This window comes from Dendrobates tinctorius, unplaced genomic scaffold, assembly GCF_039654945.1.
Source record: "Dendrobates tinctorius isolate UK_male_01 unplaced genomic scaffold, ASM3965494v1 ptg000057l, whole genome shotgun sequence".
Lineage (NCBI taxonomy): Eukaryota > Metazoa > Chordata > Amphibia > Anura > Dendrobatidae > Dendrobates > Dendrobates tinctorius.
The window spans coordinates 26,263,385-26,289,582 of NW_027361725.1; the positions used below are offsets into that span (position 1 = coordinate 26,263,385).

General features: G+C 40.8%; 1 protein-coding gene across 6 annotated transcripts in view; it reads left to right on the top strand.

The window, feature by feature from the left end:
* NPAS3 (neuronal PAS domain protein 3) overlaps positions 1 to 26,198 on the top strand; it is a 586,631-nt gene that overhangs the window by 415,540 nt on the left and 144,893 nt on the right. For 5 of the 6 annotated variants that reach the window (XM_073577841.1, XM_073577842.1, XM_073577845.1 and 2 more), the window contains one exon: positions 23,004 to 23,093. The exons of the other annotated variant lie outside the window; for it this stretch is intronic. In XM_073577841.1, coding sequence (XP_073433942.1) covers positions 23,004 to 23,093 — 90 coding nt within the window. The remainder of the gene's footprint in view (positions 1 to 23,003; positions 23,094 to 26,198) is intronic. 6 annotated transcript variants of the gene reach the window in all.

Sequence of the window (26,198 nt, forward strand, 5' to 3'; positions counted from 1 at the left end):
TCCCACAGTGTAACATCACTGTGTGCATTATCCCACACTGTAACATCATTGTGTGCATTATTCCACAATATATCATCACTGTGTGCATTATTCCACACTGTAACATCACTGTGTGCATTATTCCACAGTATACAGTATCATAGTATTTAATCACTGTGTGCTTTTTCCCACACTGTAATATCACTGTGTGCATTATCCTACATTGTAACATGACTGTGTGCATTATCTCACACAATAACATCACTGTGTGCACTATCCAACAGTATATCATCACTGTGTGCATTATCTCACACTGTAACATCACTGTGTGCACTATTCAACATTATATCATTACTGTGTGCATTTTCCTACACTGTATCATCACTGTGTGCATTATTCTACTCTGTAACATCACTGTGTGCACTATTCAACAGTACATCATCACTGTGTGCATTATCCTACACTGTATCATCACTGTGTCCATTATTCTACTCTGTAACATCACTGTGTGCACTATTCAACAGTGTATCATCACTGTGTGCACTATTCAACAGTGTATCATCACTGTGTGCACTATTCAACAGTATATCATCACTGTGTGCATTATCCTACACTGTATCATCACTGTGTGCATTATTCTACTCTGTAACATCACTGTGTGCACTATTCAACTGTATATCATCACTATGTGCACTATTCAACAGTATATCATCACTGTATGCATTATCCTACACTGTATCATCACTGTGTGCATTATTTCACTCTGTTGTATCACTGTGTGCACTATTCAACAGTATATCATCACTGTGTGCATTATCCTACACTATATTATCACTGTGTGCATTATTCTACTCTGTAACATCACTGTGTGCACTATTCCACAGGATATCATCACTGTGTGCACTATTCAACAGTATATCATCACTGTGTGTATTATCCTACACTGTATCATCGCTGTGTGCATTATTCTACTCTGTAACATCACTGTGTGCACTATTCAACAGTATATCATCACTGTGTGCACTATTCAACAGTATATCATCACTGTGTGCATTATCCTACACTGTATCATCACTGTGTGCATTATTCTACTCTGTAACATCACTGTGTGCATTATTCTACTCTGTAACATCACTTTGTGCACTATTCAACAGTATATCATCACTGTGTGCACTATTCAACAGTATATCATCACTGTGTGCATTATCCTACACTGTATCATCACTGTGTACCTTATTCTACTCTGTAACATCACTGTGTGCACTATTCAACAGTATATCATCACTGTATGCATTATCCTACACTGTATCATCACTGTGTGCATTATTTCACTCTAGCATCACTGTGTGCACTATTCAACAGTGTATCATCACTGTGTACACTATTCAACAGTATATCACTATACTATTACTGTGTGCATTATGCCACAGTATATCATCACTGTGTGCACTGTTCAACAGAATATCATCACTGTGTGCACTATTCAACAGTATGTCATCACTGTGTGCCCTATTCAACAGTATATCATCACTGTGTGCATTATCATCCCACACTGTAACATCACTGTGTGCATTATCCCATACTGTATCATAACTGTGTGCATTATTCCACACTGTAACATTACTGTGTGCATTATTCATACTGTATTTAATCACTGTGTGCTTTTTCCCCTCACTGTAACATCACTGTGTGCATTATCCCACATTGTAACATCACTGTGTGCATTATTCTACACTGTATCATCACTGTGTGCATTATTCCACATTGTAACATCAGTGTGTGCATTATTCCACAGTGTATCACAGTATTTAATCACTGTGTGCTTTTTCCCACACTGTAACTTCGCTGTGTGCATTATCCCACATTGTAACATGACTGTGTGCATTATCCCACACTATAACATCACTGTGTGCACTATTCAACAGTATATCATCACTGTGTGCATTATCCCACACTGTAACATCACTGTGTGCATTATTCCACACTGTATCATCACTGTGTGCATTCCACACTGTAACATCACTGTGTACCCTATTCAACAGTATATCATCACTGTGTGCATTATTCCACAGTATATCTCAGTATATCATCACTGTGTGCAATATCCCACACTGTAACATCACTGTGTGCATTATTTCACACTGTAACATTACTGTGTGCACTCTTCAACAGTATATCATCACTGTGTGCTTTATCCCACAGTGTAACATCACTGTGTGCATTATCCCACACTGTAACATCATTGTGTGCATTATTCCACAGTATATCATCACTGTGTGCACTATTATGTACTGTAACATCACTGTGTGCAGTACTCCACTCTAACATCACTGTGTGCAATGTTTCACACTGTAACATCACTGTGTGCATTATTCCACACGACAATATCATTGTGTGCACTATTCCACACTGTAACATCACTGTGTGCACTATTACATCACAGTTTCTATGCCTATATTCTGACATCATTGTACATCATCATTTGACTTGGAGATCAGTATGATTAATACCGTGCTGAGGCATCAATATTTTAGTATCATTGTACAGATATGTGACTATTTTGTAATCTCAGCAGTGTGACATCATTTCCTTTATTATGTCTGGATTGTGACATCACTGTGTTTATTACCACTTTACTGTGACATTAGTGTGTTTATTATTGTTACTTAGGAATAGTCAGATAGGCGGAAGTTCATTCATTCATTATCATACCAAGGAACTACCATTAAACAGGCACTAACAACAGTTTTCCATCTTTATTCTTATTAAGGAGCTTATTTACGTTGTATTGATTTTTGCAAGCAAGTAGACAAAAGGACATCCTTTCAAATATGCATGGATTGTCCGATAATTGGTAATAGAACAATGCATTTGTATATACAGCAGAGGTTTCAGGCAGAGTAATACAGTATATTACAAAAAGGAGAAGAAACAAACAGGTGTCACAACGCCATGAGCACACCAATCATGTTTACATGTGAGCCACATATAATTGCATAAAAGCAATGCCCAGATGTGTACACAATATAGTAGCAAGCCACACAGTGGATAAAACATAGTAGGGATATAAAGATGCTGTACACTCCAGAAAACAACTCCTAACAAAGGGGTGTATATATATAAAACAACCCCCTGAGGAAGCTGACGTGAAACGCGCGTCGGGGTTCTGTTTCTCATCGCCAGGTAATGCACACAGCACTTTGCTGAGAGTATATTATGTTTATATCATGTTCTGTGGCACTTTAGTGGGCTCATGTGCAATATTCTTTGTAGATATAATACCATTGTGTGGGATGCTGTAAACATGATTGGTGTGCTCATGGCATTGTAACACCTCTTTGTTTCTTCTCCTTTTTGTTTTGCCCATCATTAATTTTGTTGTATTAATTAAATTTATCTTTATTCATGCTCTTCTATCTCTTCCGTTTTTTTCGGATTGTTGGTTTATAGGAAGGACGATTTATTTGGACCTTTAGTTTGGGGTTAATAATACAGTATATTGTAGTACGTTGTTTGATAAAGTAGGAAAAACAACATAAAGAAAATGTCTAGAAAACCAATTTGTTCATTTTTGGTGATTTTTTTTCTAATTTGCAAGTCATTACCTTTATTTTAAAACAATCCTGAAATCTTGTAATATACAGTAGATCATTTCTCTGCAGATATCTCATTCTTACCATAGACAAAAATATAATAAAAGGTAACATATTTATTTTAAAGTTGGAAGCAGATAACACAGGATCCGCTATTGACAATTCTTAAAGGGCATATAAATCTTCTTTTCCCCTCCCTGCACAGTCACCTCTGCACAGATCACAGAGCATGCCAACAACACTGTGACATAAAACTCAGTAACGTAATGTCGTTTTATTTGCGCCATGACTGGTGTAAAGCTAATTACAACTAACACAGAAGAAAGCTTGGGCAAAATGGCTGCCCACGTAATCATATACAGGGGAAAAAAATCTACAATTAGCATTAAAAACAATTTATAAATTATCATGTTTTATTATCTGTTGTAATTGGCAAAAGAAAGAAAACTAGCTGACACGTTGCCTTTCGTTAGTGAGGCCTTTTGTAATTCTAAGTGCTATTATTTGCCATCTTAGAAAAACATTGCAGCACCACTTATCATATAAAAGATAATTAGAAAATTAAAGTATAAGTTAGTATTCACTTAGGAAAGCATCTGTCATCTTCTATAACTTCTTGTGATATTTTCAGGACATTTTTTCTAACATTATTTCTTACTGTTACGCTGCTGCCTAATTGGTCAAAGTAAAAGTAACTATTTATTACAAATGTATAGAAACAACACATTTCATCAGAACCATGCGTGTATGCACCTGATGGCGGAGCCTGTTTGGCTCTGAAACGCGTTGTGTGTGTGTACACGTATGTATATACATGTATCTACGGTATATATTTAGAAGATAGCAACTCGCTCTACCTAGAATCATCAGCTTTGACTGTAGAATCGTTCAGCAAAAGATACTTAGGCTTACTTTGATTATGGCATCAAACTAGGCGGCGGCGCCTTATGAACGGATTGAGTTTTCTTTAGGACATGTAACATCAATGGGACACCCCTATTGCGCAACACATATACCAAGCACATAGGGGGAGGATTGGTGACATTTCCTTCTGCATCATAGGAGGGATCAAAATGAAGACAAGAAAGGGTGACGTAAATATACGAGTACTAATCCTGCAGAAGGAATATAAATGAATCCTCAGGATGGATTCAATGACTCCTGGGGTTCTGAATGAAGTATTGTCATATGGGTGCTTTTTGTAGGGAATGCCTATTCGATCTTTCGCAGCAGATTTTGACTTGATGACTCTTAGATGGTTTATACTTGCCATACAGTGGATCCATATTCTATGGATCCCTTATCCATGGATTTGTTTTTTTTCCGTCTTCCCTTATCTCCATCTGGGATAGCATTATGGTCCCCTCCATCTAAATGGGTGTGTTCCCCTTATTTAAAGGGCACTTTTGTGTCATTTTACATAGGATTATGTTGCTCTTGATCGTCTATCTCCCACTTATCAAACCTGTTGGGACTTTGGTGGTTTACATACAGCTCTGGCAAAAATTAAGAGACCGTTGCAAAATTTTCAGTTTGTCCGATTTTTCTCTTTATAGGTATATTTTTGAGTAAAATGTAAATTACTCTTTTATTCTATAATCTACTGACAACATGTCTTTGAATTTCCAAGCACTAAATTTTGTATTTATTTTCAGAAAATGAGAAATGGTCAAAATAACAAAAAAATGCAGTGCTTGCAGACCTCAAATAATGCTAAGAAAACAAGTTCATAGTCATTTAGAAACAACAATATTAATGTTTTAACTCAGGAAGAGTTCAGAAATCAGTATTTTGTGGAATAACCATGATTTTTAATCACAGCTTTCATGCGTCTTGGCACGATTTCCACCAGTCTTTCACGCTGCTTTTGGGTGACCTTATGCCACTCCTGGTACAAAAATGTAAGCAGTTCTTCTTTGTTTGATGGCTTTTGACTATCCATCTTCCTCTTGATTACATTCCAGAGGTTTTCAATGGGGTTCAGGTCTGCAGATTGGGCTGGCCATGACAGGGATTTGATGTGGTGGTCCTTCATCCACACATTGATTGACCTAGCTGTGTGGCATGGCACATTGTCATGCTGGAAAAAACAGTCTTCAGAGTTGGGGAACATTGCCTGAGCAGAAGGAATTAACTGTTTTTCCAGGATAACCTTGTATGCGGCTTGATTCATACGTCCTTCGCAAAGATTAACCTGCCCAATTCCAGCCTTGCTGAAGCATCCCCAGATCATCATCAATCCTCCACCAAATTTCACAGTGCATGCAAGACACTGTGGCTTGTACGCCTCTCCAGGTCTCTGTCTAACCATTAGATGACCAAGTGTTGGGCAAAGCTGAAAATTAGACTCATCAGAGAAGATTACCTTACTCCGGTCTGCTATGGTTCAAACCTTTGGCAAACTTCATCCTGGATCTCCTTTGCTTCTCATTGATGAAAGGCTTTTTTCTAGCTTTACATGATTTGAGCCTTGCCTCTAGGAGCCTGTTACTAACTGTTTTTGCCGTGCACTTCACCCCAGCTGGCATTTGCCATTCCTTTTGTAGGTCACTTGTTGTCATTTTGCGGTTGCTGAGTGACATTCAAATAAGATGACGGTCATCCCGGTCAGTGGAGAGTCGTTTTCACCCTCTGCTGTTCTGTAGCTTTGTTGTCCCCAATGTCTGCTGCTTGCCCTTGTTGTAATGAATTGCCGTCTTAGAAATTTTAAGGATGGAGGCAACATGACGCTACTGTATCCCCCTGCTAGTAAATACTTTTCTTTTCAACTCCTTTGGCTTGGTTAAAAGTTATTTTTTCATTCCTATTACTTTTGGGCTATTAATAGTGGAGCGCCCCGCGGGGCCTGGGGGTACTCGGTACCGGGCCCGTCGACTTCAATGGGGGACGGTGTCACGGCGGCGGCGACCCTGTCTGTGGCCCAGAGGCATCCAGTAATAAAATAGGGGAAAGTTGTGTGGTATTTATGTGGTAAAAAATGAAAATAAAGTTATTATATGGTGAAATACGTGACGCCACCTGTGGTATTCTAGTCAGAGGTGACCAGCGCTGCGGTGTTGCTTCTCTGGGATGGATGTTGGGCGCAGCTATGATGTTGTAGCCCTCCACAGGTAGGGCTGTAGTCTAGGGCAAAGATGTTAAATAAATGGTAAAAATGGCTGTAAACGTTGGGGTGCAGATAAATGAGAGAAAGACACAGAGAGGTGCAGTTTCTTTACCTTTTACTGGTAATAGGTTGCAGTCCGGAGTACCACATACAGGTGATGGAATGAGTCCGGCTCGCCTGGAGGCATTCAGGGGATCCACCTTGCCAGGTGGGCATTTAGGACCATCCTTTCTGCGCTTTGTGTGTGGGTCTCCGCTGTATATAACTATGCTGCGACCCTCTATTCGTGATGGGTTTCACGGCTGTCAGCGTGAGCCTATTCCACGGGTACCGTTCTTTTCACCATCGGCCCCAGGCTCCTTTTCCGCTGCCGTGCCCTCAGGTGATCAACGTCGCACAGGAATTTACAATTCCCTGTACTTTTAGATTTGGCTATCAGGGCGTTCCTTTCAGCCTAGGACTCTGATGTCCCTTTTCTCTTTATTAGCGCTTCACTCAGGGGTCTGCTATATGCAGAATTTTAGCTTCCCTAGAGTCTCTCAGTCTCTGCTCTTGTCCTTTCCCTCTTCACAGATCAGCTGCCTGTCTTTATCTGACAGGATCTTCCAGAAAGATCTCTTTACCTCACGTCATCACGTTTAAACTGTCCTTTCTCCTCACAGCTCACAGCTGTTTTGTTTCCATGACAACCCCCTCAGCTGATTTCTAGCTGACTCACCAACCCCCTCTGCTGGCCAGAATTGATAAGGCAGCTCCATTTTCTGACCTGCAGCAGGAAATTGTGATTTAATCTATGCTACCTGGCATGGGGGTCTCTTTTCTGCCTCCAAGCATGACTTTACCCATTAGAGGGAGGCAATGTCTCTGCGACAACCGGACTCTGGGGTGTCAAACTAGCACTTGTTTTGCCATCCAGCTTGTCCTATTGCAAGAGGATTGTGAAGACCACAGCAATATTTTTTATACTTTCCTTTGTTAAATAAGATTTGGTTCAGGTGATCACCTAATCAGAAGCACATTAAGTAGAATGAGGTGTACTCTGGTTGTAATTCAACTGACACTGGAATGGAATGGCTGTCAGACATGTAGAGGAGCTGATTTTTATAAAACTGTGCAGTGGTTTCTTAATTTTTGCCAGAGCTGTATATTATGCTTTCTTACCTATATGACTTATGTTTGTCATGAAGGAACACTTTGGGTGAGATATGTCAGGGCACATATTAAAAGGATGCATTCCAACTTGGAGCGCAAATAGGTTTGGCACTGGATGCTCACAATATGGAGGTACTTTCCAGTGTGGAACACAACACCGGTAGTTCACACGCTTTAATCTGATGGCTGGAAGTGACATCGGCGATGTCACCCCTGAATACATGCATCAGCCAATTGATTGGTAACAACGTGTGTTCCTGTCGACAGTATCATCTACACATGCGCACTATATCTTATGGAGACCAGAGGGAAATGTCATTATATGCTATTGTTATTTTATTGCCAGAAACTAGGATTTTTTTCAATCCCAGGTGGGATATATAAGGCGAATGGGCATAGTGCACATCACAGCATTTTGGATCCTCTATCTACCTTCACATCTATTTATCCTGATTATCTGGGCCTCCTGATGGACCGCTTGCAATATATGCTGTTGTAACTAGAATTGTGAGGAATTAATTATCTACCATCTACCCTGGTAGTGATTTTGATGAGATAACTATTTATATTATTGTCCTTGAACCCAAGAATAGGGAGACACAGGGATTTGCATGGACAACCATTGAGGAGCGGGGGCACCATTTGTCTTATAATTTAGAGTGCCAACCTCCGCAGCAAGGTAGATCAAGAAGTTAGGACTACCTAGTGCTTATATGGGTGAATATTTTAAACATTTGTGTCTTTGTTTGTTGATTTAGAATTTTCCTTATATTTTAAAGTATATCTAATAAAATGTATAATTTTTAAAGTTTTTTGATGGTACTTGATTTTTGATTACCTTGGACTATTTATGCCGTACTCTTGACACTATGCGCAATGACACCCGTTTAGTAATCTATTCTATTTTCTCTAAACACTGTTTTTCGGTGATTACTTTGTATGTCCGTTCATACTGCACTCACACACAAATGATACACCATTTGAAAGGTAAACTTGACCCCTTCAGCAAGAAAATAGCCAAACAAATCACACATCCACGATTTGATCACAAAATAGAGTTTAAACATTAATTTTCATAAACCTGCAGTAAGGAAAAATGGCCTGCAGGTGGCACCACACTACCCTAAAGCACACTACCACAAATCTGCTTACAGACATCACAATTAAATCCAAACATTTGCCTTTGGGGCTTTCCAACTTGTCGAACTGCTTGCCCAGCCTATTTCAGCCAAATTGGAGGATTGCACACTCCACTGCAGGTGAGTCACATATGCAAACACATTTGTTAACATGCACTGTCTATTGAATTGCACACTTGCTCTGTTCATACTCCTCCCACACAAACAAATGATACACCATTTGAAAGGTCAAATGGCCTGCAGGTGGCACCACACTACCCCAAAGTACACTACCACAAAGCTGCTTACGGACATCACAAACAAATCCAAACATTTGCCTTGGGGTCTTTCCAGCTTGCCCAGCCTATTTCAGGCACATTGGAGGATTGCACACTTCACTGCAGGTGAGTCACATACGCAAACACATTTGTAAACATGCACTGCTTTTTCGGTGATTACTTTGCCCCACACACAAATGGTGAGTCACATATGCAAACACATTTGTAAACATGCACTGCTTTCTCGCTGATTACTTCGCCCCTCACACACAAATGATACACCATTTGAAAGGTAAACTTGCCCCCTTCAGGAAGAAAAGAGGCAAACAAACCACACATTCACAATTTTATCACTAAATACAGTTTAAACATTCATTTTCATAAACCGGCAGTAAGAAACAATGACCTGCAGGTGGCACCTCAACTGGAAGACATTTTTTGGCCTCTACTTATCAAAGCAATTTATTGTATTACCAATCTACATATATGAATACCTGTCTGTGTTCATTAGCTCATGAAATACCTTTAAATTTGACCAGCTTGCTTTTTCTGAAATTACCTGCGCCCCCAATGAGCAATGTGCGAAAATTCCGCATGGGTCATGCTAGTTTGATAATAATCTGATTTTTTTTTATCTGGAGGACATCATATGAGTGTAAGCATTTTTTCTAGAAACACTAAACCACAAGAAACAAATTAAAGCAAATTATAGACTGGTGATTCTATATAAAATATCTCTTTTATATATGCCATGCTATCCAGGCTAAAGTCCAGAATAACTGCTTTATTTACCACAGGTCCCTCTGAAGGCTTATATCGGGGAAACTAAGGCCTCAGTTTGATCTAATGGAGTTTGGCTAAAGGTTTTCTAGTAGGAAGCATCTTTTGTCCAATTCATGACCCCAGAAGAAAATATAGTATTAACTTCATCTTGTGTTTCCTAGGGTGCCCATCTGAAAATGTATTGTTTTCTAAAAGTTTGCTAAAAAGTAATGGTACAATTTGTGAGGTAGTATGTTCACACGTCTTCAAATGCGGAGTACCTCCAGTTCTTAATTTTCGGGAGTCTTACACAGTCCATAAAATGTTACTAACCGTTGGGAAATCAATGTTCAACACCCTCAGCTTTCAAATGTCACTGAAGTCTGATATGTGAGACGGCGTCTTAGGACCCCCATAGACTTAGACACATTATTGGTTGAATCTGCCAATATCGACAGGTTCGGCCTCCAGTCAGGAGAGACTTCGAACCGCTGATCGCATTGTTCTCCCAGAGATAAGCCGTCAGCCGACGTGTCAGTAGACTGCTTTCTCATAGAGAACGATCGCTGCTGTGTATGTGTGTGTCAATTGAGATGGCTGAATGATTGGCCGACAACCATCTAGGGTGTATGGCCAGCTTTAGGGCCCACGTACCCCTCTATTCTTTTTCAGGTAGCTAGCTCTTTTCATAATGGCACAAGTGCAGTTATTAAAGCAGAACATTCCTTTTAGTTTAAGAACCACAAAAAGAAATATTGTGCACAACTATTCTGAGCTACCGAGAGTCTCTTTGCATCCTCTGCCCAGTCATTTGAAGCGTTGCTCTTATTTCTGCGAAACTAGACTAATCCCGGTGACACGAAAGCCTTGCCCATTCTCCGCCCATGTCACAAAATGGTTTAATTATAAAGGCAGACAGACCCCAGTGTCCCCCGGCTGTAAAGGCGCACAAATAAGCGTGCAATCAAAATCAGCAATTACCTCTGGAATTTAGTGTAAACAGACCTATAATCAGACAACAAACAGAGCTGCTTAGCATTCCTCCCGCACCGCGCCGTGTGCGGGGCAATTTCCCTTTATTTATCTTCAGCTGCTCGGCAAAAAATGAGCAAGGGCATCCATGCAATTAGCATAATTACTACACATAGGCCGGATCCTGTGTGGATTCTCTCTGGAGCTGTCTCGCCCGCTGTTCTGCGCTGCCCTTAACCGCTCTCTTCTAACCTCTGCGCCCTCTCTACAGCATCAGCACCGGGAGCATCTCTGGGAGAACTGAAGTTTCCATGAGAGCAGTTGTGAAATCCTGTGTGATGGATGATTGGATAAAGCGGACGGGACACCGCGCAGAGCTGTAGTGCTGAGAATTATACTTTATTGAATGATGGCTGTAAATTTAGACATCATAAAGCATGTAGAATGGTAGATATATAGCAACTGCCGGTAACTGCCATAGACTAGAGTGCAGGGAAAGAGGCCAGGAGGATTAACGGACTGATCCCTCGAATAAACAGAAGTCAAATTAGATCAAGGCTATGGATTGTTCTTGGTGTCTCGCAATTTCACTTATATAATTAAGACCTCTTTTTTAAATTACTTTGTCATTTTTTAATATAAAATGGTCTCTTACAATCTAAAAGACAACCGGTATATATCAAACGTCTGTATACTCTTATTGAAATTACTCTTTTTGAGGCGCTTTAAATCATGATAAATTGTGGTAGATTTTTCCATGAAAACAAACTAGCAATCACTGAAATTAAATTAAATTAAAAAATCAAAGAAATTGACAGAAAATGTTCAGAAAAAGACAAATGATAAATTCTCCAGTTCTTTAATTATGAGCATCTCTCAAATGTTATTTTGAACCAGGGCTTTTGTTTTTAAAGGGATCTTCTCATCTTGCGTAGTGATGACATATTGCTAGGATATGCCACCACTTATTGTTGGGGTCGGGCCTGTGGAAATGGATGCAATGCTGGTCTAGCCGGGAGGCCATCACCATAAGGACTTGGGAATAGTGTTAGCGTGCCGAATTGGAGTAACATACTATCTGCACCCTGTACGGCCATTCAGGTTATTCATAATGATTGCATATTGTACTATACCAAGTGTTCAGGGTATACATGTTGAATACTGAGTTAGGAGAGGCACCCCTGATGAAGCTGTAATACACAGCGATACATGTGGAGTTCTGCTCCTAGCACAATGTGATCTTACAGCTCTTTCTATTGCGAGGGTGATAATACATTATGTTAATTTCTCAAACGTCTCTTATTTGTATGTTACGGTGCAGTTACTCTTGACATTTTTTTGTGGAACTCTAGAAATCCTTGTTTTGTGATAATATACCAGTGCAAAGTATCTGCCAACTAAAATGCTTGTTTTTCAATGTTGAAATGTGTATGTGTGTATACATATGTAAATATGTATATATATACACACATACAGATACAGTGGCATGTAAATGTTTGGGCACTCCTTGTCAAAATTACTGTTATTGTGAACAGTTAAGCAAGATGACACATTTCCTCTGTATTTTAGGTAGAAAAAGTCTTTCAATTCTTGTTTGAGGGATTTTCATTCATTCTTCCCTGGAAAATTCTTCCATTTCTGTGAAATTCCTGAGTCATCTTGCATGTACTGCTATTTTGAGGTCTAGCCACAGATTTTCAATGATGTTCATATTAGGGCCACTGTAAAACCTTCAGCTATCACCTTTTGCTGTAGTCTATTGTAGATCATTATCCATGTGTAGAAGACATCCTCTTATCAACTTCAGCATTTTTTTACAGATGGTATTATGTTTGCATCAAGAGTTTGTTGAAATTTCATTGAATCCATTCTTCCTTCTACCCACGAAATGTTCCCCGTGCCATTGGCTGCAACACAACCCCTAAGCTTGATCGATCCACCCCCATGCTTAATGGTTGGCGAGATGTTCTTTTCCTGAAATTCTATGTACATTTTTCTCCACACATACCTTTTGATAATTGTGGCCAAAGAGTTCTATTTTGACTTAATTGCTTCCAAAATGCATCCAGCTTGTTTAGTTGTTCTTTTGTTTTGCATATTTATTATGCTGAATTTTATGGTGAGGATGCAGGAGAGGTTTTCTTCTAATGACTCTTCCATGAAGGCCATATTTATGCAGGTGTCTCTGAATAGTAGAACAATGTACAACAACTCCAGAGTCTGTAAAATCGTTCTGAAGGTCTTTTGCAGTCCAGCCTCTCTAGCAATCCTACAAGTAGCTCTCACTGGAATTTTCCTTGGACTTCCAGACCTTATCTTGACCTCCACTTGTTCCTGTTAACTGCCATTTCTTAATTACATTTCGAACTAAGGAAAGGCAGCTTGAAAACACTTTGCTATCTTCTTATAGCCTTCTCCTGCTTTGTGGGCCTCCACCATTTTCATTTTCAGAGTGCTAGGCAGCTGCTTAGAAGAACCCATGGCTGATGTTTTTGGCACAAGGTTAGAGGAGGCTGGGTTTTATAAAGCTGGCATCACCCGGCCTTTCTTAATTATGATAGTGAACAAGCATAACTCTAAAAGCTAAATAAGGTCTGAAAAGTTGGTCAACGTTATCTGAGCAGACAAATCTCCAAGGGTGCCCAAACTTTTGCCTCTGCCAATTTTCCTTTTTGTAGTTTTTAAAATGTCAAAGATGAATATAAATTTTTGCCTAAAATACAAAGGAAATGTGTCATTTCATCTTCAACTTGCTTAACTGTTCATAATAACAGCAATTTTGATCAGAGGTGCCCAAACTTTTACATGCCACTGTATATAACAGCATATCAAATCATCATGGGGCTTTTTTTTTTTATAAGCATGTGCTATGAAGGGGTCACATTCGTTTTGTATCCCACTTGTGTGTTTTTTCTTTAAACTTTCAGATTTTTTAAGGTACACACTATGACCCTAATTGCCTTTGTGCCTGTTTTTTGTATAGTTTTGCATGTTTTTTTTGTTTGCACCCAATTTGTTATTCTAGCTGCACATTTTTTTATTCTATTTTATATGTGCTCGCCTGTTTGTTTTTCCGCCTTGTTGGTAGAATTTAGCAATTCCAGATGTTTTTCCCTGAGTCATCAATTGTGACTTTTTATAAAGTCGCAAAATTTGGCGCAACTGCACTGCCGTCCCTTTAGTGTCTTTTAAGTACGCCAGTAATTTGACACAATTTTTAAATATTAATAAAACATTAATATACAGTATATTTCAAAAGTGCTTTTTAAAGCATTATCCAAGAATATCCATCAATGAAGATAAGATTAACCCTTTAAGTCAACCTAATTGAAGTACTTGTTGCGTGTTCATTTAATTATGAAAGGATTGCTGTTTTTTTTCCCTTTTAAAGGTTTGAAGAGTCGTTATAAGGTTTCTAAGTGTAGACATTTTTACCCCTGTATACTGTAGAAATTGTGATGAATGAGTGAGGGTGCAATCACTTTTTGTTAAAGGGAATCTGTAAGTAGATTTTTTTCTACCTGATCTGAGAGCAGCATAATATTAGAAAAGAGATCCTGATTCCAGTGATGTGTCACTTAGTTTACTGGGTGTAGCTGTTGTGACATAATCAGGGCTTTTAGATGTAGCATGTATCAGAGCTCAGAAAGCTAACCCAGTCGCCACCACAGCTTTCTGTGTAATGTCTATTGACAGTGAGCTACTTATCAGAGGAGTGGGTGTGGTCGGACCAGGGCTCATGTGAATGCTAGTCCAGGCAGTGATAATCTCCTGCTGATAAAACCGTCAATGTATTGAAACAGCAGCACTCACCCTAATAAGTGACACATCGCTGAAAATGGTGTCTCAGCCCCGAGCTCAAGCTGACCTCAGTTTACATAGCAAAAACCTGCTGACAGTTTCCCTTTAATGCTTGATCAGAGTATTCCATCGGGAGAGCGTTTTCCAGACTTACCCCGCGGAGTAGCCACACACATATTAATAATCATGGTTTCTTTAGTTACTCCACTTCTTTTATATTGAAGAGGGCTCCTTAAATATATTTTAAAATATGATAAGGACAGAATCATATGGTGGCAGGATCATGTATTTCAATTTCAATTTCCGTAGCTATGTTATTGGCGAAGGATAACACGTAGAGTATTGTGCTGGTTAAACCGAGCTTCCAATACCACATCTATCTTGGAAAAAGGACCTGGGAGAGGTTGACATTCCAAGTGCTGCTGAATCCGGCATTACATGAGCTCAGGTGTCTCTCCACCTGATTCAGCAGCCCAGGTATGGCACAGCTGTTCTCTGCAGGTCTTAGAAACACACTGTGCTATTTCCTTTACAACAGTAGTGTTATATTGTTTCCTTTTCTGGATAACTACCGTACTTTTCTAACATTCTCTGTTTTGTTTTTTTTTTACCTTTCTCTTGCTTTTGTTTTAATGCTGATTTTATCATCGATGGAAAAAAAAAATTGCCAAATAGCTTCCTGCCCCCCATGCTGCCCCTTTCTCCAGTCTGCAGATAGATTAAAGCTGCCTCTCCCCCTGTCTGCTGCTTACCTACACATTACTGGTCAGTACAGCCACCCAAGGTGACTGTTATCACTTAATTAAATCCTTGCACACTGAGATGAAAAAACAACAGTGCTCATTCATTCATAACCTGAGGAGAGAGGCTTGTCCTCCCTCCCTCTCTCTGCCTCATTCCTCCATTCCCTCCCTCTGTTTCTGCCTATCCCTTGCCAATTCTCTCGCTACCTCTTATTTCACTCTGGCAGGGAACCCTGTGCACGGTTTTAGTTCTGAAGACATCATGTGACACATCTTGGCTCAGGCTTTACAAGTTCTGATCATCCTTTCTTGTCTCGGTCCTATTGTTTTTAGTTGCTGCTGTCACTCCTATCTCTTTCTGCCATTCTTTTCATTTTATTCTTTTTTTTATTAATATCTGTTAATCTCTCCATGCTATTCGCTGCTCTCTTAGGTGACTCTTGACATTTTTGCTCCTTGATCTCTCCATTCTGTACAGATATTTTTGCATTCACTTTAGCACTCGCATATATGCAGACAATCTTCTCTCGTACCTTCTTGCAGCTTAAGCCGCTTGTATGGCAACAGCTGATTAACCAAAGTAACAGGCTGTAACACACAAATCCATTGCAATTCTCACAGTTACAGTTACCGGCGTGCGTGTACTATTGAAGAATTGGGTTAGACACGTATGGCAGCCACAAGGGGGCACGTATAAGTCCTGTAACAATTTATTAGTCATCATCTTTTGGAAGTATTGGTCCTCAACCTCCACCTTGCCTACATGTCATATACGTTACATTCCGATATATCTCATCCACTGGTGCCATAAGGAAAAGGATGGACAATTATAGGAATTGGGGCCTTCTAAGACACCTGTTGAAATTTCTGTGAAAAGACACATTTTTGGATTGCCATTTGTGAAGGTTCTCCCCGTGGAATGTGAGGATTAAGATCAAAAAATTCGGTACCACATGTGATACGTTTCCATAGATAATTTTCCTGTACTAAAAAATACTCTGATAGTATCAAACAGAAAAAGAGGAGAGCACCACCAATACCGCTAACAATCTGTGCACATGGTGTTATAATATACAGCAGGCAAATGCCTCAAGACTTCGGGTGCTTACCCAGAAAACAACAGCATCATAGATCCAGCTTTAAGAAGAAAGGACGGGTTGCACTCACCAATCTTTAAAAGTTCCACGCTTTATTGGAAATATGTAAAACATCTTCACTGGGAGAGTGAATAAAGGAGTGTGCAGGTGCTGACGATGGTCGTTTCGCGTTGTTGCGCTTCTACGGGTCAATCCTGGAGAAGAGCCACAGCGCACAACGGCCGTCGTCAGCACCTGCACACTCCTTTATTCACTCTCCCAGTGAAGATGTTTTAAATATTTCCAATAAAGCGTGGAACTTTTAAAGATTGGTGAGTGCAACCCGTCCTTTCTTCTTAAAGCTAAAAAATATTTTGGCACACAAGTGATAAGAGCAGGTAGAATCTTGGTGTATAGTTGCAGACCAGAAAAAAGCCAACGTTTCAGCTATAAGACATTTGTCACGTTATATCTGTATGTTGAGGTGGTCAGAAGATCCGAGTGATGACGCAGCTAGTTACGCATCACTTGGATCTTCCGACCACTCCTCATACAGGTTTACTTTAACAGAGGCCTTATACAGCCAAATTGTTGGCTTTTTTTCTGTTCTGCACGGGTTGGATTATAATAAAACTATACACCAAGATTCTACCTCCTCTCATCACTGTGCCAAAGTATTTTTTTGCTATTTGATGACAGAGTCATTTTTCTGAGCACCTACTCTCAACAACAGTTAGAGCTAGCTTATCTATTTTTCGATAATTTGTCTGTAGACGATCTTTGAATACTATGACAAAGACAAATGCGTGTGGATGTGACAACGTTGGAAGCGTCAATGCTACGCCTCAACGTTTCAGACCAAATCGTAAATAATACCTGTGTTGGTGAAAATGATTGCAAGTAGAATTGAAAATATGCATGAATGATAAATGGTGCATTTCATCAGCATATTCATGCCAGTCGCAGTTGACCTTGATTACTTTGTGAAGTGGACTAGCATTGAAAACAAAATTTTCTTTCCTTGTTACGTACAAATTCAGAAGTAGAAAAATGTCTGTCTAGCAGAGGAAAATTTACATTGGAAAAACAGTATTTTAAAATTAGAATATATAAAGATGCCATTCCTGGGTAGTTTTGTTTTTCATTGGTCATGCAATTAAGAGTACAAATTTAGCTAATATAATTAATGAATTCTTTCAGCTTTATGCTGTTTGTTCACTTGCAGGCATCAGACATTCATTTTAATATGGCGCGGAATGATACTTGAATTACGCTAGTCCTTTACTTCCTCCCTGCTGATGTTAGATGATGGATGGATCCAGAAAAGTGGGATGATTTTTTTTCTTGCTTACCATCCGTATACAATCCCTTTTTTACAACAGCTATTAATGATTTACAGGACCATTTACAGTTTCCTATGTTACAGAATTGCAATGCGCATCCATAGACTTGAGTGCGCAAGTCTCATCCAATGTTCGGAAGAAACTAGTGCACGCTGCAATATTTTGGGGCAGTGCAAAATCACCCGCCGGCACTGCCCCATTGAATATCATTAGTACGAGTGCGGTACGTTTATTTCAGGGACAGCACTCGCACCAAAAATACGGTTGTGTGAATGAGCCCTTACCTAGAAAATGGAAGCAGATTATCAAAAATTGTGCAAAATTAAAGGACTTGAATAGCCCATGTGGCAACATTTTGTTTCATAGTGTGAACCTTTCTCAAGCTTGGCCCACACTGTGAACCGAAACATCGCCATATTGGCCATTAGACTCCTAAAATTTGCACTATTTTAGGAATGCTGCTTACTTTTTTTTTTTATATAGATGAATAAAAATAGGGCACATTTTTCCAGTATCCATGAAAAAAATATATGTGAGCCTCTTTTTTTTTTTTTTTTAGGATGGTGATATTTGGGCAGGCCATTGTACATGCTGATGTCATGCTCAGAGAAACAGTGACCAGAGACCAGATTGCGGCTCTTCTGTATCTGTGACATTGCAGACAATAATAAATAACTACCTCATATTAGTGAACTGGGATAATAATAGGTTTTCACCACAAATGGCATAGAAAGGAAAAGCTTCAAAAGATACTCAAAGAAATCTCATTCTGGGAAATAATATTACTATTACTTCTTCATTCACCAAAATCAAAATGTATTACCTACAAAGATATAATACTCATATACTCGTATTCCTAGTAGCAGGACTGTAAGGCTGGAGTCACACTAACCTGCGTAAAATACGGTCAGTATTTTACATGCGTAATACGGATGACAGACCCCTAAACAGTGCTCCGTATGTCATCCGTAATCAAGGTGTGGTCGCGTATTTTGCGCATGTCAGCATCCGTATGTAATCCGTATGGCATCCGTATGGTGAGATTTTCTCGCAGGCTTGCAAAATGGACATATAATGGAGCCCTATGACAGTTTTAATAAAGAAATGAAAGAATGGATATAGACACATAGAATGCATATATATATATATATATGTATTCTATGTGTCTATATCTATTCTTTCATTTCTTTATTAAAACTGTCAGTGTGAGTTTACTGTATAGCGCACTGAATTGCCGGCTTTGCTAAAAGACACCGGGTGCGTATTTCTCGCAGGTCACATGTGTGCTCCGTGTGTAATCCGTATTTTTTGCGCACCCATAGACTTGCATTGGCGTACTACGTGCGTAGTACGCTGACAATCGCAGCATGCTGCGAGTGGCACGGAGCGTAGGATACTGAGGAGAAATATACTCCTGGTGCGAGGGACCCCATAGAGAATCATTGGTCCGTGTCTAATGCGTGCTTTTTGCGCCTCTCACGCACCCGTATTCCTCGCCAGTGTGACTCCGGCCTAAGAGGCCCAATGCCCAAACGATGGCTCGGATGACCATGTGACCGGCAGCGATCTCTCCTGACTTTTTGGTTCTTCTGTAATTGGCATTTGAAGTTTTCTGCAAATGGGATTTCGGTGCACTGGGGCCAGACTGTGCACAGGTTCTTCACCTGCCTGTCTGTGATTCTCGGAAGAGGAAATTTCTAACTGATGAAGCAGGTCTCTGATAAAGCAGAGACCTGTTATTCAAAGACTTGAGGCAGGCGAAGAATCTGGGGAATCACAGACCGGAGGCAGGCGAAGAGGCCGCAGAATCACAGACCGGACGGAGGCAGGCAGAGGGACTGAGTAATCACAGACCAGAGGCAGGCGGAGGGGCCAGGGAATGAGACTGGAGGTAGGCGGAAGGGCCTGGGGAATCACAGACCGGAGGCAGGCAGAGAGGCCGGGAAAATCACAGACCAGAGGCAGGCAGAGGGGTTTGGGAATCACAGACTGGAGGCAGACGGAGGGGTCGAGGAATCACAGACCAGAGGCAGGCGGAGGGGCTAGGGAATCACAGACCCAGACTTAGGAAGGCAGAGAGGCCTGGGGAATCAGACTGGAGGCAGGTGGAGAGGCCAGGGAATCACAGACCAGAGGCAGGCGGAGGGACCAGGGAATCACTGACCGGAGGAAGGCAGAGGGGCTCAGGGAATCACAGACCAGAGACAGGCGGAGAGACCGGGGAATCACGGACCGGAGGCAGGCGGAGGGACCGGAGAATCACAGACCGGAGGCAGGCAGAGTGGCTGGGGAATCACAGACCAGAGGCAGGCGGAGGGGCCCAGGAATCACAAACCGGAGACAGGTGGAAGGGTCAGGGAATCACAGTCCAGAGGAAGGCGGAGGGGCCGGGGAATCACACACCGGAGGCAGGCGAATAGGCTGGGGAATCACAAAGCGGAAGCAGGCGGATGGGCAGGGGGCTTTACAGACTGGAGGCAGGCGGAGGGTCGGGGAATCACAGACAAGGAGGAGAAGACCCCGTCTACAGTCCAGTCCCTGTGCACTAAAGTCTAATTAGCAGAAAACTTCAAATGGTGATTAAATAGGAACCACAAAGTGGAATTCTACACCAAAGGTATCAATGTAATCAGTATTACAGCCCCATTAAAATCATGTCTTATAATTTACATTACAAAATTGTGTTGACAGGTTCTCTTTAAGCAGGATTGGCACGACAGCCTAATCGAAAACGCTTCAACAAACCACTTTACATGCTTTTATAAAAAAAAACTTATGTTGTTGTAGCCTTCCCGTAGACTTTATTAATGTCACCTTATCAAACTTACAGAACTAGACATGGATATTGCTAGATCTGTATCGGCCTTTGATATTTGCACATAGCTATAAAAGAACTCTATAAACCTTATGGACCATAAGGTTTAATATTATAATATTATGCTTTTGCTTATATAGCGCTATCTTATTCCCCGGCGCTTTAAATGCATTACCATCACTTGCCCCATCAATATATCTTTGGAATGTGGGAGGAAACCCATGCAAACACGGGGAGAACATAGAAATTCCTTGCTGATGTTGTCCTTGGTGGGATTTTAACCCAGGACCCCAGTGCTGCAAGGCTGCAGAGCTAACCACTGAGCCATCGTGCTGCCCACCTTCCCTTCTTGAGGATAGATAATCTGTGTGTAATGAGCGCCAATCATCGATATATAGTATGTTGATCAATACCAGTATTGAGCGGCTGTCCCAATATTGAGGACATGGCACACCCAAACTTACTGGCAGACACCGGTCTAAATGAGTAAAAAATGTGCAACAATCCCTAGGGTTTCTTTGTACTACAGACTCCCTATACCCCATCCCAGAGTTTTCCGTACACCCGAGCTTAGATACTCCAATATACTCTCAAATATTTAAGGTTACCGTAATTTTACTTCACTATAATTCTATAGTTTCCTGTGTGTTTTGACAGTCCGTGTTGTCTTCTGACCAATTTTGTATCTAGCCATTGCTTTTTTATAATATGTATGTATTCCTCTGTTACTTCTATCCAAGAGTAACAACAGAGAATATCTGTGAGGAGCCTTTTCAAAGACCACAAAAAGTCTCATTTTTTTCTTGTCTAAACTGTTGTCTTTCAGTCAGAGGAACATGATTCCGTCCCAGTAATGAATCCGCTGTAGTGGTTGCCTCAGTGTGTTCCTGTGTAAGGTTCCTTCTAGCCAGTTGGGCGATTGTAAATGGCTACATAAACCCAAATATGCACCAGGTGAACACTGCCCAACTTAATGTATGTCTGGTCATAGCCGGAGAACTCTTTTGTTAAATTCTATTCTTTCATTGGGACATCTATAGGGTTTGTCATTGAGCTTTTATAGGTTTCAAAATGGCAAATATGCCTACTTATTCATCATTGTGGAAACAGGCGTCCATGTCACTGACCACTAGATAGATCTCCTGTTTACACCTCAGTGCTTGTTTCCACCTTTGTGTTGTCTCTTCCATTTTTCCCTCTGATGTGGAACAGAAATTGCAGAGGGAAACTAGTGTCAGAACTGAGCCCATAGCTTTCCACAGGATGTCCTCACTCATCTGATGAATTGGTTGTTGTGCTGGATTGGGCCTAGAACAAACTTTGGCATCAGTTGTGTTCGGCTTCAGCTTAAAGAAGCCCTCATCCTCCCATCAAAATTTGTATTTATCCTCTTAATATATTGCAGTAATCATATTATATAACACTGTGTACTTACAATTGCTTATTTTGCCTTTCTACCCAGCTAATTCTTCTCTTTTCCATTAGGTCTATGACATCATGTAATTAAAAAACGACTAGTTGAATCCTTTTAAGATCTTTGTAGAAACAGGAGGTTAATTTTCCTTCCCTGAGTCATCCCTGCAACAGACTTTGGCAGGGGGAGGAGGGAGCAGCTGGGTCAGAAGCTGAAGAGGGGGATGACTCTTGCAGGGAAATGAGACTTCTGTTCCTACATAGAGCTTAGAAGGATTCAGCTAGTCGGTTTTTAATCACATGATGTTATAAACCTAATGGAAAAGAGAAGAATTAGCTGGGTAGAAAGGCAAAATGAGCAATTGTAAGTACACAGTGCTAGAGGATATAAACTTTTTTGGAAGTGCTTCTTTAAAAAGAAAAACAAATGATAAATGGAAATCCCACCCTTTTAGGAGCTGTTATGGTTGTCTTATTTATTGGTGATATTTTTTCATTGTAGAGGAATAAATAATTTTCCGTTTCTTGTTGGGCGTTCGTTTCGCCCCGGGATCAGACTCTAGGGCACGAATCTGTGCTAGAATTGTGTGCCTTTTCTCTGCTCCCTCTTCCGATGATTTGCAGAACTTTCTAATATCTCATTTTTCAACGCCAGGGTTTTATGCATTTGTCTATGTATTACTGTGTTTGCTTTTCCAGTGTACATTGTCTATCACTTTATGTATAGCTGTGCTCTCCTCTTGTGTACCACACTTCCCCTTTCCCCTTTTTCGGCTGTCTCCTGCCTGTTTTCCTGCCTGTTTTCCTCCCTTCCTCTCCGTTTGTGACTGTCTCTTGTTCTTTTCCCCGCAGTCTCTGGACGGATTTGTATTTGCACTAAACCAGGAGGGAAAATTTTTGTACATTTCGGAGACTGTGTCCATCTACCTTGGCTTGTCTCAGGTGAGTGTCCCTCATCTGTCTCTTCACACTCGGAGCATCATCATTTATCTGTCATGTGCATATGTATTTTTTTTCTCAAAAAAAATGGCAAGTGCGTATGAAATCTTAGCGTTACCAAGTGTATTAAAATGAGAAATTGTCAAATGTCAATATATTTTGGGCGTTAAATAGACATTTAATGGTTAGCGATATTTTATTTTTTTCTCACTATTATTGTTGGCCAGTTTGCAAAAAAAGAAAAGGTGATTGTCGGCATAAATAATAACTTACCAGAATCTACAGTCGCCTATGCCGAGCGGAGGTATACATTTTGTGGGTTTCATGAATATTGATGAGACGGCAGCTTATCAGTTCATTAAGTATTGAGGCGGTGATGCAAGCAATGTCTGGGGTAGAGTTTTCTAACCTTTTTTACTATGGGGAACTCCTAGGATGAATATTCATATTTTGAACTATGGATCAGAAAAAGATAATAGGAGGGAGCACGATTCAATTACTTCTGTCTTATTATTAAGGGATTTTATTATATTTTTTCTCTGCCCATAGAGAAAATATCCGCACTTGTCACCTACTGTCCTTACTATATGGAACAGTACGGCCACATTTTAGTGCCATAGAAACAACTCCACACTCCCCATGCTGCCTAGTATTCCTATATACATGCCACAATAGTCTCCATATAGCAGTGTCCCGTTAGGTTCATCCATCACTATATCACCACGGCATAGTTCCAATAACGCCATCTCGAGGCTTAGGTCCTCACGGGGTATGATGACTACCAGAAGATGATGAGTAGTCAAAATGTTTCACCCATATGTTTTATCTATATTCAGTCGAGAAAATGGCTCCTTGTTGTATGTAACACCTCCGTGTGCTACTTCTATGTCTCCTCCTTTGTTTAAGCATGCCCCTTTTATCACGTTTATTACCTCTTTGTGTACCATATGCACTTTTTCTTTCCACATGGCGAAGTTTCAAGTTGACTTTCTTGTGCTATGGCAATAAAAAAAATATATAAGTATTATTATTATAATTATTATTAATATCTTCCTTTATTGAGAAAATGTTTTTTTATGTAGGATTTACATGTATATGATGGTGCTTGAGCAAGATGTACCGACCACCTAGACGGTGATGGCACCTGTGTACTTCTGCCCCCATCTTACCAGGAGTTCATTAGTGATGTGTGTTTGTGATTATCGCATATTGATGAACCATTTCGGGGTAAAGCCGTGGGCATCACCCCATATTAATGCATTGCTCGCTTCGTCTCGGTGGGTTCTTGCTCTTTGCCTGATGTGACCTTGGAGAGGGCAGCAGTGTGTCCCCGGTGTCCTATTATCGGCTGTTCCTGGCCAAGCCGTGTGCCGTGGGATCTGACACTGTCACTGCTGTCTGCTTACCTATCCCATTAAATAAGATCGGGTAGAGAAATATCTGTGATGCATTTTAATATCCCTGAAATGCGAAAACTGGGATTCAAAGTCCCACCTGCTTATCTTCCATGACACTTCACGCAAGAGTAAGCATTCATTCTCCAATACTGAGTGCAGGAAAATATTTGGAAGATTTTTGATTTTCTTGTTTTTTTTAGTCCCTTCTCTCTACTTGTATTGTTGTCATTTTACATAATTGCCATTTGGTGTTTTTCTATTATCGCTAATGCATTGACACACAATGGAGCGCTCCGGAGCATTGCTCCAAGGAAATCTAAGAACAGTCTCAATTAGGTTGTGCGGAACAGTCTGCCACATACACAACTATGGTATGGAGTAAAGTACAAGTAGTAATGATCTACTTAGTATGCTGCAACTATAAAGGTAATGCAGCTATTATCCAGCTACATGAATTATATCATGATTCTGCAGAAACGGTGCTGCTCAGTACTGCTGGAGTCTTAAAGGGCAATGCATGTACTGACCCGTCTCCAATGGCCAGACACTTTTGTATATTTTTCATTGCTGTTTTATGCATATTTTACACGTATATGTAGTTGTGTTGTGACACCCCAGAGTCCGGTTGTCACAAAGACATTACCTCCCTCTAAGAGGTGAAGTCATGCTTGGAGGCAGAAAAGAGACCCCCATGCCAGGTAACATAGATTAAATCACAATTCCTGCTGCAGGTCTGAAAAGGGAGATGCCTTATCAATTCTGGCCAGCAGAGGGGGTTGGTGAGTCAGCTAGAAGTGAGCTGAGGGAGTTGTCATGGAAACGAGAGCAGCTGTGAGGAAAAGACAAGACAGTTAAACGTGAGGTAAAAATATCTTTCTGAAAGATCCTGTCAGTTCAAGACAGGGAGCTGATCTGTAAAGAGGGAAAGGACACGACCAGAGACTGAGAGGCTCTGGTGAAGCTAAAAAAAAAACTGCGGATAGCAGCCCCCAGAGCGAAGCGCTATTGGAGAGAAAGGGACGCCAGAGTTCTTGGTGGTCAGGAGCTGTATGTCCTGATCGCCGAATCTCAAAGTACAGGGGATTGTAAATTCCTGTGTGACATTGATCACCTGAGGGCATGGCAGCGGATAAGGAGCCCGGGGCTGGCGGTGAAAAGGACGGTACCCGTGGAATAGGCTCACGCTGACAGCTGTACAGGTTATAGAAACCATCATGAAATAGAGGGTCTCAGCTTGGTTACAAACAGCAGAGACCCACACACAAAGCACAGAAGGAAGGTCCTAAACCCCCACCTGGCAAGGTGGATCCCCTGAATGCCTCCAGGCGAGCCGGACTCATTCCATCACCTGTATGTGGTACTCCGGACTGCAACTTCTCTCATTTCTCTGCACCCCAACGTTCACAGCCATTTTGATTATTAATCTAACATCTTTGCCCTGGGACAATTGCTCTACCTGTGGAGAGCTATTTTCACCTCAGCTGCGACACACCAACAGTCTCAGGGGAACAACACCGCAGCGCTGGTCACCTCTGACTAGAATACCACAGGTGGCGTCACGTATTTAATCATCTACAAACTTTATCTTCTTTTTTACCACATCACCAACAACATCACAAACAACTTTCCCCCCTATTTTATTATTTAATAGACGCCCCAGGGCCACGGACCGGGTCGCCGCCGCCGTGACACCGTCCCCCGTTGAAGTCGA